Source organism: Acanthaster planci, linkage group LG07 (genome assembly GCF_054643075.1).
Source record: "Acanthaster planci isolate LZ-2023a linkage group LG07, COTS_SCS, whole genome shotgun sequence".
NCBI classification, from domain to species: Eukaryota; Metazoa; Echinodermata; class Asteroidea; order Valvatida; family Acanthasteridae; genus Acanthaster; species Acanthaster planci.
Window position 1 is genome coordinate 18,614,811 of NC_141783.1, and position 12,336 is coordinate 18,627,146.

The 12,336-nt window shown below is 50.9% G+C and overlaps 1 protein-coding gene across 1 annotated transcript in view; it reads left to right on the forward strand.

Moving 5' to 3' along the window:
• Positions 1-2,295: 2,295 nt before the first annotated feature.
• The window catches only part of LOC110980349 (polycystin family receptor for egg jelly-like), a 48,993-nt gene continuing 38,952 nt past the window's right edge, over positions 2,296-12,336 (forward strand). Inside the window, exons 1-3 of the mRNA XM_087139274.1 lie at positions 2,296-2,718; positions 10,814-11,016; positions 12,097-12,241. Coding sequence (XP_086995400.1) covers positions 2,570-2,718; positions 10,814-11,016; positions 12,097-12,241 — 497 coding nt within the window. The 5' untranslated portion in view covers positions 2,296-2,569. The remainder of the gene's footprint in view (positions 2,719-10,813; positions 11,017-12,096; positions 12,242-12,336) is intronic.

Below are 12,336 nucleotides of genomic sequence, written 5' to 3' on the forward strand. Positions count from 1 at the left end.
ATCCCACCCGCGGCAGATATCTGTAAAACGACGGAGCAACACCTTGCAAAGATGAAGGAAAAAGAAAGATTTTAAGGTGAAGTTGGCAGTATACGAAACACACAGACTTTTTTCATTTTTACCGCTTGAAAATGTGCATTTCTGTTGTAGATCTCAAAGTTATTATGCCTACACCCTCTCCAAATCTGGGGCCCTATAAAACGTGGCTTTATATTTCCTAACACCAGCACAATATTTAAAGAGTAACTGAGAAGAAATTCCTTAGCCTCGTGGCAGAATAAATTGCACTCTATTGTTCAGACTCAATTTCTTGTGTTTGCTGTTTGGAATTTGCGTTTTATGACAACTGCTATGAGGCTTCTGGTAAGTCTCTGTTTAATGCCTGCTTTTACACAAACTCTGGGAAACATTTCACTTCAGAGTAAAAACAAACCTGAGAGTTAGAAGGACAACTTGTGATCCACCTGTACCCACAGCAGGAGAAAACCTTTATATTTTTAAAGTGTGTAGTTTTGTTTTCTGATGAACGGATTTCAAACCTTTCTCCGAAATTTCGCATCAGCACCCATGGAAAACAAAGCTATACAGCAACTGGAACCACTTCACCTACCAGTTTAAGCAGAGATGGTTCATGTACACGGATGCAACAGGGTGTCGCTATAGGAGAAGGGGGTACACATTTTTGTGCAGCTATAGTAATGTGCATTTATGTAAATATTGGGAGGGGCAGATCCCCCTCTCAGATGTCGTAATCTGTGGATATTTTTAAGTATATTTCTGGTCATGTTAGTTATAGATCCCGTGACCCGACTTGCCCAGTGTCCAAGCACAATCACAAGTGTAAACACAGAAAATTACTTGCTTTAAAGGGTCCACGAAATTATTTTTTCTCAGGCCCAGTTTGTGCTCCTATAATCGACCCTTTTTTCAGTGCAGGTAAACAATTTGACATCCCTTTGGGGTTAAATATATTGAAAAGGAACCCATTTAGACCGGTAAAATTGACTTTTCTGGAATACAAAGTTTTAGTTTAGTTTTTCTGAAATACTAAAAATTACTGAAGACACTCTGTCATAAATTTTACAGGAGAGAAATCTTTCTATTGTTGGGTTATATGTGTTTTAGTGGTTTAGTGTACTTTTCAGGTGGGTACAATTCAGTCAATTTGCGTGTAATGTGTATTCACCACAATCTTATTTGAAATGTAATTCAGAATTCTGCAATTTTGTAAAAAATAGTCTTTTGAATATGAGGAAAACCTGTTCCTTTCTGTGTTAAAATCTAACCGTATAGAAACCAATCAGCTCAATACAGTTGAGTTTTTCTTTTTGCTCGGGTAAACCAATTGCTTCCTAAAAAATTGAGTTTACAAAACAGTACCAGTCTTAGTCAATAGACTTTTTGTCTTTCTTGTTTTCTTTCCCTAATGAAATTGATTGGTGCATTAAGAAGAGCTGAATGATTCTAATCATGAATTTATAAAATCATATGCATAATTTGGCAACATCTGCGTTTTCACAAACTTGTCACAACAAGAATCAATATTGCTCGGGAAATCCAAACGCAACTAGTTCTTCATCGATTTACCTCTTTTGTCAGACCTTCATAAAAAATGATGATCATACTTCCTAAATATTTGGTCAATTGCTCTGCTGCCTTTTGGCCACGAGTCTGAGGAACGAAACATTGCATGCAGAAGAGAAACAAGTATTACATGCTTTGAATTTCATGGTAGACTTAAAAACAGACTACATCTTTTGAGCTGTCCTGATGTAACAAGAAAATGTGGATCCATAAAGAAGTAGGCTGCGGTAGCACGTTGGTCTTGATAATGGTAAGAACTACTAGTAGCAACAGACGACGAACTCCTGTTTCAGTTACAAACGGAATCTTTTAAAAAAAGGGACTTGATGTGTTTTGGTGAACATGGTTCTTACGCTGAAAGTCGTTTGCTTAGGCCTATGACATTCCGGTTCTCTCTCAGTTCCATATAGTTGTCTTTATTGAGTTGTAAGCCTATGCTAGATTTAGGACCAAAAACATTGCCATGAGTTTAATTTATTTTCTGAAGCCTCACAGTGCTAGTTTTTGAAACATTCATCGGTTTTTGTGTTTAACAATTTCTCAGCTCTTATTGACATATCTTCCAGCTTCTGATCAACTCGGTGAGTACCGTGGCTTATCGTCAAATGTTGATTGTACAACTTGCTGCTTTGATTTACGACATAAGAAACCTTATTTAGTGGGGTGTGTAAATAGTACTGGTATGAAAATAAAAGGATCGGAGACTATAGGATTAAATCTAAAAATGCTACAAGTATTGTTGATCAAGATTGAATGTACGAAAGATTTCAGATGTGCTTTACACTGTCTCTTTTCCAGAGATTCTCGTTTGTCACAAGAAAAAATGAGAGGTGTCACAGTGAAGAAAATAAAGGACTTTGGATGAGAGATCAGCCAGAAATTTGATCTTATAACTGCAACCTATATGAACCACGAGTAAAAAGGTGGTATTAATTGGTGCAGAAGCCAATGAAACTTGTACACACTAGGTATAACTGAATTGCTGATGGTGAATTGTAATTCTTACACAACAGATTATCTTGGATGCTACCGAGAGGGCATAGAATCCCGTGAGATGAATATAAGTGCTGGTAACTATGACTCAACCAAACTCACTCCAGAGGACTGTGCTCGGCTTTGCCGCCCAAAGTACATGTAAGTACAGCATGAATTGACAGGGAATTGCCCTCTGAATCATGACGTGTAAATTAACAATATGGAATTCGTTTGATTTAACTTTTTCGCAAAATGTGTTTATTCCATCAGGACTAAGCCATTGTAGTGTAAGCCTTCTTATTCCACATACCCGAGAGCTGGTGCTCTATATTATTTACTGTCTCACACCCCCCCCCAAAAAAAAAACTACTGCACACCTCAATTTAAGGTCCACTTCAGTAGGCTCATAATTAACTTGCACACTGCTATATTATGGTAGATACTGATGGGGCACATGGTTAGAATATGAAACGATTCCACCCACTCCCCCAAACAGCAGAAAACATAAACAAACACATTGTGGGATCATCGAAATCCGTACAAAGCCAAATGCAGTGCAAGCTATGGAGTAAATTCAGGGAAGTGAACTGTTAGGCCTCTGTTTTAAGCTAGGTTCTATTTGAGGATGATGAAGCGGTGAAAATCAACTAAACACAGAGATTTTTTAGTGACATCAAGCCTACGCTCATAACCAAGGATGATGCTATTTCCAACTTCAGATGAAGTTCACGTCGGCATAAGCTGTTGCATGGTGGCCTTAATTGTAAAGCTTGTTAGAAACGTTTGGCCTTTAAGCTTTACGTGATTGCGTGTCACCGTTTACAAAAAGCACCTGTTTGGGAGGAGAATCCAATGTTGAGCCTTTTTGTTTCCACTGCGCGTACGCGTACCTCGTGCGTCATATCCCGTACGCGCGGACGCGTTCGCTGGGCTAGAACGCCAAAGTTAGTCCAGTTCTGAAAACGTACCCGCACACCTATAATACTGAACGATGCCATTAATTAAGTAGTTGTTTGTTTGGTCTTGTTTTAATAAGGCCGTTTTGGACGCATTTTCCCAGCCTGCGCCAAAGACCATAACTGATTGGTCAATAGTTATGACTCATGACGTCATCACGGCGAAGTCTAGGCTGACATGAACTACACATTACTCTAAAAGAAAAATTTGACGTAAAGTTATACTATTCGCGCCACGTTTGCGCGGCCGGCGGTGCTGATGACATGCATGGTGTGGGGGCCGGCCGCGCCGGGATAGACCAAGGAGATCAAAGCAGAGTTGAAGCCATCTAGGACGGAGTAAACCGTAACAAAGAAAAGCCTTAAGGCACCAGTAATTAATGCCTAACCTCTGTGCCTGAAATTTGAAACATCGAAATTAAACTAGCAGTTTCGATGTGTCTGTGTGCCTTGATTAGTCATTCAGTTGATATTAGTTAGGCCTAGGCTACTTTTTTTACTAAATACTAAGTACTATAGTACTACTAGTGTTATCATAGCATAGCCTAGTGCCTAGTCACGTCAGTGGGGCATGTATACCATGTACTGCACGGAGTCTAATAGTGACTTGAGTTCTCCAAGTAGGGCATGCACATGACGATCGCCCGACCGTGTCCAAATGTTAGAACATGGAGGAAGGAAGAGGGCAATTTGTAGAGTCCCAGTTACTCGGACTGATGTTAGGCTACTTTCTCAGCAATTCTTTATTGAATGCAGATCAGTGGCGTAATTTTTTTTGGGGGGGCTCGTATTTGATGCCTCCTCCCCGTTTGAAATCTCTGTTTAGTTTCTAATGCAGTAGCAGCTTCAATATTTTCTTGTGGTGCCCCCTTGAAAAACTGTATGCAGGCTCTGGGTGACCACCCCTGGACATTTAGCCCTTACGCCCACTGTTGCGGATCTGTCAATCTGGCCATCTGTTCATGTCTGTTTCTACTTCCATCATGCCCAGGCCATGATTTAGAGCCAGATCAGCTCTGCCATTTCAAGCATCAGGTACATATAGCATTGATCATTCCAGCTTGCTGCACAAGCTGTCGATCCTAAGTCCATTGTCAACCAATTGTTATGAAGAATGTTGTTAACGGCCAGGCAGTTTCTGGACATGCGGGATGCCTACAGATGTCACTTGTCGATTGACTGATCATGCAGATCATACGATTGCGCGCAATACTGTTTGCTCACTCAACTACAATGGTGCATGTTATTTTTACATGATGTGCTGACTAAAAAAGCATAGACTCTTCCTGTGGTCCAAGACCACCTAGTTATTAAAAGTCTAATTTCTACATTGCAGCTGGCATTTCATGTTCCAGCAGTTATACATTTATTTGCATTTCATTGATAAATTCAAATCTAACTGTGAGCATATTGTATATTTCATTATTCACAATTATTTTGCCATTAATTTGGGATATCAGCTATTTAGGGTTAATGTGATTGTTCATCAAAGATTACAATAGGGTACTGTGTGGAGGTTTAAAAAGGTCAGTGTCAAGTGTCATTGATGGATGAATTGATGAAGGGGTAGAAAACTACAGAATCCTTATGAAAATGCTTTAAAACAGGACATTACAATTAAATTCACAGGGCTACACGATTGGTTATTGGTGTCTCTTTCAAAGACTTTGGCAAAGTAGTTTTAGTCAGACTTTCAGGTTATTAAACCGATAAGCTCGTCTGTCATTCGTGCATGCTCTGTATTGTGACTTCTCCTATTCACATATGGCAGCGGGCTTCATTTTTATGAAGTGTGTCTATTATTATTCGTATTGTAGCGTGTCCCGCTGAACAGGGTTCGACGCTGTGAAGAACGACACTCAGGTGCAACTCACTGTTCTGGTCACGAAATCTCTGTTTTTATTGCTGTCGCGTACACCACAATGTGCTCTTCCGACAAGCTCTAAACATGGCGCCTGTCGGCAGGGACTGCGCAGGCGCGAGGCGGGAAAACCGCGGGCCGTTCGCATACCAGCGCGGGCAGCCAGCCAACTCCATGTGGGTCCGAGCTGGCGCCCCCACCGGCCAGACCCGCCGGCGCTACACCGCCCCCTCCGAGGACTCTTGTTCGTCCCCGAACGAGGCGGCGCAACCCAGCGGCCATCCCGGTCGCCCCTGCGCAGCTTACAAAGAGTGAAAACAAGCAACAAGTACAAGTCTGGTGGGTTCCGAGGGTCTTCTCCGCTGTGGGGGATCCAGGGGTCCAGTGTGGAGGAGACTCCGGTCGTCGTGGTGCCCACCGGCGTTGCCTCGCTGCTCCGGGGGGCGGACTCCGGTGGGCGGTGGAGGGGGCTCCCGCTGGACCTCCGACCGCCACTGGCTGTGGTGAAGCTCACAGAGGGGTGGGTCCATTATGGTGTCTGTGTCTCTGGTGACCCGCTCCTCCTGCAGAGTGGGTCACACCCCCAGTCGCAGGCGGATCCCCCCGCATACGTCACCCAGGATGCGGGAGGCAGACTCCAGCGGCCCCCACTCCAAACCGGGGCTGGGGGTTCTTCCTCAGTCTGCGTCCCCGCCTCCACTGAGCAGCGCAGGGGGGCGGTCCCGGCCGCAGCGGCAGCCGCTGGGGCCCGGGGCCGCACTGGAAGGCGAGTCCAACTGATCTCGTCGTTCTGGCCGGCCCCGCGACCCCCGCCTTCGGCGCCGAGAGGACACCAGCGGCGAGGGCTCACCCGCGGCAGCCGACCGGGGGCAGGTCCGGGTGGCTCCTTCCGGAGGACCGGCAGGGGGGAGTGACTGCTCCATGGGGAACTCGTCACCCCCTAACTCCCCCCCCCAACTTGCAAAGACCTCCGGGACGTCAGGATCCTCCGCCCGGATCTGGCCGACGAGGACGTGGTCGCAGTGTCGGTGGTGCCGATCCCGCATGTCCGAGCAGTAGAAGCAGCGGCCACACCCCCGCTCACAGGTATAGGGCCGGGCGGCGAACAGTTCTTGACAAGCCGTCCTCAGGTGTCGCCGCAAATTGGTCCGCTGACGGAATTCCCGTCGACAGTGGGGGCAGGCCAACCGGTCCATCTTGGGGAGAGAAACAGAGGGAGATTCAGGAGTTAGCGTGGAGCAGAATCGCACCGGGCGCCGAACCCGCCACCCCTTGCGAGTCACGCGCGCTCCCCCCGCCTCCAGCTCCCACGGCGATGGCTCCGCCGGCGCCCTGCCTCCCTGGCTGCTTGTGTCTGAATTCTCCCCGTTCGACACGCCGCCGCTCCGGCCCGGGTGTCCCGACTTCGCCCCGTCAATAGGTTCCAGTGCGGTCCCTTCGTCAACGGGGGGAGACAGCCCCCGCGGGCAGGACTGAGGGCCGGATCCGCTGGCTCCTTGCCCCGCTGCCCGCCCTGGCGCCTCCTCGGCCAAGGCTCCGCGGGCTGCGCGCTCCCACCATCCAAGCTGCACGTCGCCCAGGTAGCGCTTAAGCCGATTGCGATGCACGATCTGAGCCTTCGCTCGGGCGGTACGCTGCACTTTGTAGGTCACGTCGTTGAGGCGTTGTAGCACTGCAAAGGGTCCGTCCCACCACCACTGAAGCTTGGGGGAGCGGCCGACCTTCTTCTTTGGGGTGAACAGCCAAACAGCCTGGCCGGGCTTGAACCCGCACTCCTGGGCGCGACGGTCGTACTGCTGCTTCTGGTAGCTCTGAGTCCGCCTCAGGTGTCGCCGGGCAAACTCGTGGGCCCGCGTGAGCTCCGCTCTCAGCTCGTCGACGTAATTTAGTGCCTCGGTAGTCTCCGTCCGTTCCACCGGTGACCCCACAACGACGTCTAGGGGAAGTCCCACCTCCCGCCCGAGCATGAGCATGTTCGGGGTGAGCCTGGTGCTACCGTGCTGAGAGGAGCGGTAGGCCATCAGGACGTAGGGAAGATGTTCGTCCCAGTCGTCCTGATTCTCATCCACAAACATGCTCAGCATGGTCTTCACGGTACGATTGAACCGTTCAACCATGCCGTCGGACTGGGGGTGGAACGGAGTCGTCCTGGTCTTGTGGATGCCCAACAGCTGGCAGACCCACGGAACAGGCCCGCCTCGAACTCCCGCCCTCGATCCGTGTGGATTTCGAGGGGTGTCCCGAAGCGCGTGATCACCTGCTCCACGAGGGTGTTGGCCACAGTCTCGGCCGTCTGATCCGGAAGGGGAAAAGCCTCCACCCACTTTGTGAAATAGTCCACCACTACCATTATACTGGTGTTTCCGGCCTTGGTTCGGGGCAGGCGTCCGGTAAGGTCAATGGCGATCCGCCCCATGGGGGCCCCCACCAGGTATTGTCGAGGCGGAGCTCTCCCGGGACACGGTGGGGACTTCTTAGAACCGCAGAGATGACACTCCTGGCACTACTCCTCAGCCTGCCGTCTCATCTCCCTCCAATACACAGGAGCCTGCCTGAGTCGGGCCACGGTCCGAGCGACCCCGAGGTGTCCAGCAGTTCGGTGGTTGTGGGCAAGAAGTAGAACCTCTGGCACCCTGGCCTGCGGGACGGCGATCTTTCAGGTGGGGGGCCCCCGTCGGCCCTTGCCCACTTCACTTGCAAGACCCCTCGAAATAGGTGCAGTGTGTCCCATCTGGACCACCAGCTTTTGACCCCGGCACCGAGGTCGGAGATGTCCTCCCATTCAGGCCGGTCACTCCCTGCCACCAGCCACTGGCGGACCGGTCCCAGCTCTGGGTCGTCCTGCTGCTCCTGAGCTAGCTTGCTCAGGTCTCAGACCTCGGGAAACCCATCCAAAATTGAGTCATCCTCCTCTCCGTCCATGTCAGTTGTCGCAACCAGGAACTCGTCCTCCACCTCCGGCGGCCGGCTCCGCAGGGGGGCCAAATCCGCCGGAGGGGCCGGCCCCGGCGGCGCCGTCGAGACTGGCTCCGCCGGCAGCCGGCCCCGGACGGCGCCGCCCTTCCCCTTCCCGCGCAATCCCGGCGGAAATGCTCATACTCGCGGCACCCGTAGCACTGGACCCGCGAGGGTGTGCCCGGCAAGGGTCGGTCTCCACCCGCCGCCCCCGCCTTGCCTGGTGTACCTGCGGAGGGTTCCTCGACCACTCGGGCCTCCTTGGCCTCGATCCTACCCTCCCGCTGATAAATCTGGGACTCCAAAAAGGCCTCCATCTCAGTGGCCAGGGTAATCGCCTCTGCCAGGGTCGTGGCCTTACTTGCGAAGACATGGCGCTGCAATTGTTCGTCCCGCAGGGCGTTCCGGAAGGCCTCAACCGCCAGATCTTCACGCGCCTGCGTGGGCAAAGTGGGGTAACTCCGGAGGACTAACCGTCGGATGGACCTCCCCAGTTCCTCCAGGGACTCTCCCCGACCGCGCACCCGCATGGAAAGTTGAGCCCGATGGAACGGCACCTGCGAAGCAACTCCAAACCACCGCTCGAAGTGCTCAAGGACGCTCACGTAGTCCCTCCGGGCCTCCGGCGACAAGTCAGTGAATGCCTCCTGGGCCAGTCCACGCAGATGGGAGGCCAAGTACTCCGCCTTCTCGGCCTTGCTCCATCCATTGACGGTGGCCACACTCTCGAAGTGCGTGAGGTAATCCGCCCAGGACAAGCTTTCGTCGTACCGGTCCTGGAGGAAGCACCGGTCTTCGGTCCCTCTGATCAGCTCCCCCCGCACGGGGATCCGCCTCGTATGTCTGTGTGTGGATCCGAGGGGGATCCACCTCACACAGACACGTGCAGATCGCCGAATAGGGATCCGCCTCGTTAGTTTGTGCGCGGATCCAAGGGGGATCCGCTTCGCGTGTCTGTGCACGGATCCAAGGGGGATCCGCCTCACACAGACACGTGCTGATCCCCGAGTGGGGGTCCGCCTTGTGAGTTTGTACGCGGATCCGAGGGGGATCTGCCTCATACAGACACGTGCAGATCCCCGAGTGGGGATCCGCCTCAATCGTGACACCCGTCGCAGTTTCGCCGCGTGGGGGCGCCGCATCTCACTATTTATCTTACAAACTCCAGCTAGCCCGTCTCGATTCCCCCTCCCGACGACCGTGGCCGCGGCTTCGCAGCGCTCCAGGCGGTACGCCACACCAGCCACGTCCCCGGCGCCCCAAAACTTGTCACGGGTCCGCTAGCTCCCGCCCCCGCGGCCGCTGCCACGGCCCGGCCACGCTCCGAGACGGACGCTTCCTGAGCCACCGCAGCGCCGCAAGAGGGCGCCACCATACTATGGCTAGGATTACAAGCTTCAGCTATCTCGCACCGAGGCTCCAACCCCGCGGCAGCCGCCCGGCCGTGTCCGAGAGGAACATTCTCTCGGTCACGACGGTACCGCGAGAGGGCGCCCCGACGCTACCACACGACATGAATGAACTTCCAACCGGCCCCCGCCAGGACCCCCCAGCCGCGGACCCACCCTGAGGGCGCTCCGACTGGAACGCCTATTCCAGTGCATCCCCGCCGCCAGAGGGTGCCCCACGGACGCCGGCGATGGGTGTACTAGTGAGGGGTTGGGAGGATGTCGCGTGGCGATGCCCCTCCCCCTCCCCAGCGACCGGGGCGAAATGGTCGTGCTCCAAACGGAACTGCACCTTTCTCGCCCCATCGACTTTGGGAGGGGGAAGTTGCCCGGGGACTGCGCAGACCTGGCTGCATTCTCCAGGGGACCTAACCCAAGATCCTTCCACGCCGCGCACTCGATGAACTCGATACCCTCGAATTTCCGCCTCCCGCTCCTGGATAACTGTTCCAGATTCTCAGCAAGGAACGACTCCAGCTCGCCCGCCAACCCAGGTGAGTTCCACGTCGCCTTCGCAGTCTGGGCCCCCGACCACGGGGCCCCGCACTGGCCTGTAATGCCGCTGTCTAGCGAGTCCGGCACCCGACCAAAATCATCCACCAATTCCATGACACAGAAAAGGCGAAGAGTTCACCTGTCTTTTTACAGCTATCCAGCGTCTCGCCGCTGCCACCAGTTGTAGCGTGTCCCGCTGAACAGGGTTTGACGCTGTGAAGAACGACACTCAGGTGCAACTCACTGTTCTGGTCACGAAATCTCTGTTTTGTTGCTGTCGCGTACACCACAATGTGCTCTTCCGACAAGCTCTAAACATGGCGCCTGTCGGCAGGGACTGCGCAGGCGCGAGGCGGGAAAACCGCGGGCCGTTCGCATACCAGCGCGGGCAGCCAGCCAACTCAATGCGGGTCCAAGCTGGCGCCCCCACCGGCCGGACCCGCTGGCACTACAGTATGATTCGTTTTGAATTGGCACTGTGTGTGAGACCACGTCTTGTATTCGTAGTGAACGACATGTTTATGTTGTTTTTCTGGCAGGTATGCAGGGCTCCGATTAAGTCGACTGTGTTTCTGCGGTGATTCCTACGGTCATTATGGAAACAATGAGACAGCACAGTGCACCTTGGCATGCCCCGGGGACCAAACCAGACTGTGCGGGAGCGATACCCACAATTCCATTTATGAAGTGCCGCCAGTCAGCATTTCATCTGTGAAAATTTCTGGAGGGGTGTATAACTCAGGTGAGTTACTGTATATGAGTTATTCAAAATGCCTTAGAATGGGTCCTAGTTAGAACCAAAGATCGTATAGCACCGCAAAGCGGGTGCAAGAATACACGTAAAACGTTGTAATTGCATAGGCGCTATTTGAGCCAGCGATACGCCTGCGCAATGCACATTAATGCACAAGCGCTTAAGCGCAGGCACCGCGGCAGGCACGTGCACCTGATGAGCCTGCACCCAAGCAGGCATTGCAAGCTAAATACTGCATTACAGCATAGAGTCTGCCTACTTTTAAGGAATGGCGGTGTAGATCATATTTTGCCATACAAGGATCCATTCATTTTATACTCCTGATCATATACAAGGGCCATACAATATTAAGAACTTTGGAACTGGCATATATGGGGATCACTCGGCCCATTATTATGTCTGTACTTGTATTTTATAGGATATTAGGATAAGTTTAACTAGGGAATTTTGGGGCATCCGTTTATAAGAAAATCAGTTTTTCTACCCGACAGATAGCTTTATCTTTGAATGTCAAGGGCAAACCCATAGTCCTTAATAATTCAAAAGGTTAATATCATAAATGTATAATCAAAGGCAGCCCAGCTCTTGCTACTCCTGTATTGATTGGGTTATTGGTTTAAGGAGTTGTCATGGAAACCGTCTCCTGGTTTGACATTCTGAACTGTTGGTTGGTTGGTTGTTCCATGCCCCCAACAATAAGGATTTTTTTCATCCTGTTCTCAGTCAACAAGCGAACAAATTTGTAAATCAATAACTCATTTGGTCCTGAGTAATGGGAATTGTTTTGTTCATTTTTTAAAGATTTTCTGTGCTGCTCCGTTGTAAGCTTGTTGGACATGAGGTCACCGTTTGTGAATTTTTTCACCGTAGAGTGTATTTTACATAATCTGTTCTAAAGCAAGCCAGTCCCATTGAAACTCTATATTGTGACTGCTTCGTACAATTCAATGTAGGAAATGTAACAACTGCAATGTAATCTTACCACAGGTACTTTACTCAGAGTGCTGCATCTTTGGTGATTTGATGAGCTTTCCTTTTTTTCCCTCCTGCGGAATCTGATTTTGACAGTGATTTTTCCTACGGATGTGACAGCCTTCAGCGATTCATTCTTCGTTCTGGAGGTTGAAGGATCGGGACTAGCATCCGTTGTGGTAGAGTTTGGCGATGGGTACACTGAGACTTTCAACGATCCTGTATTTTGTCACCAGTTTCTGTAAGTCCCAGTGTACTATTTATGTGGATGAATTCCTGTTAATGACAAAAAAAGTTGGATTGGCAAAGTAGTGTAATGGAAGAATGTGTGGTTGC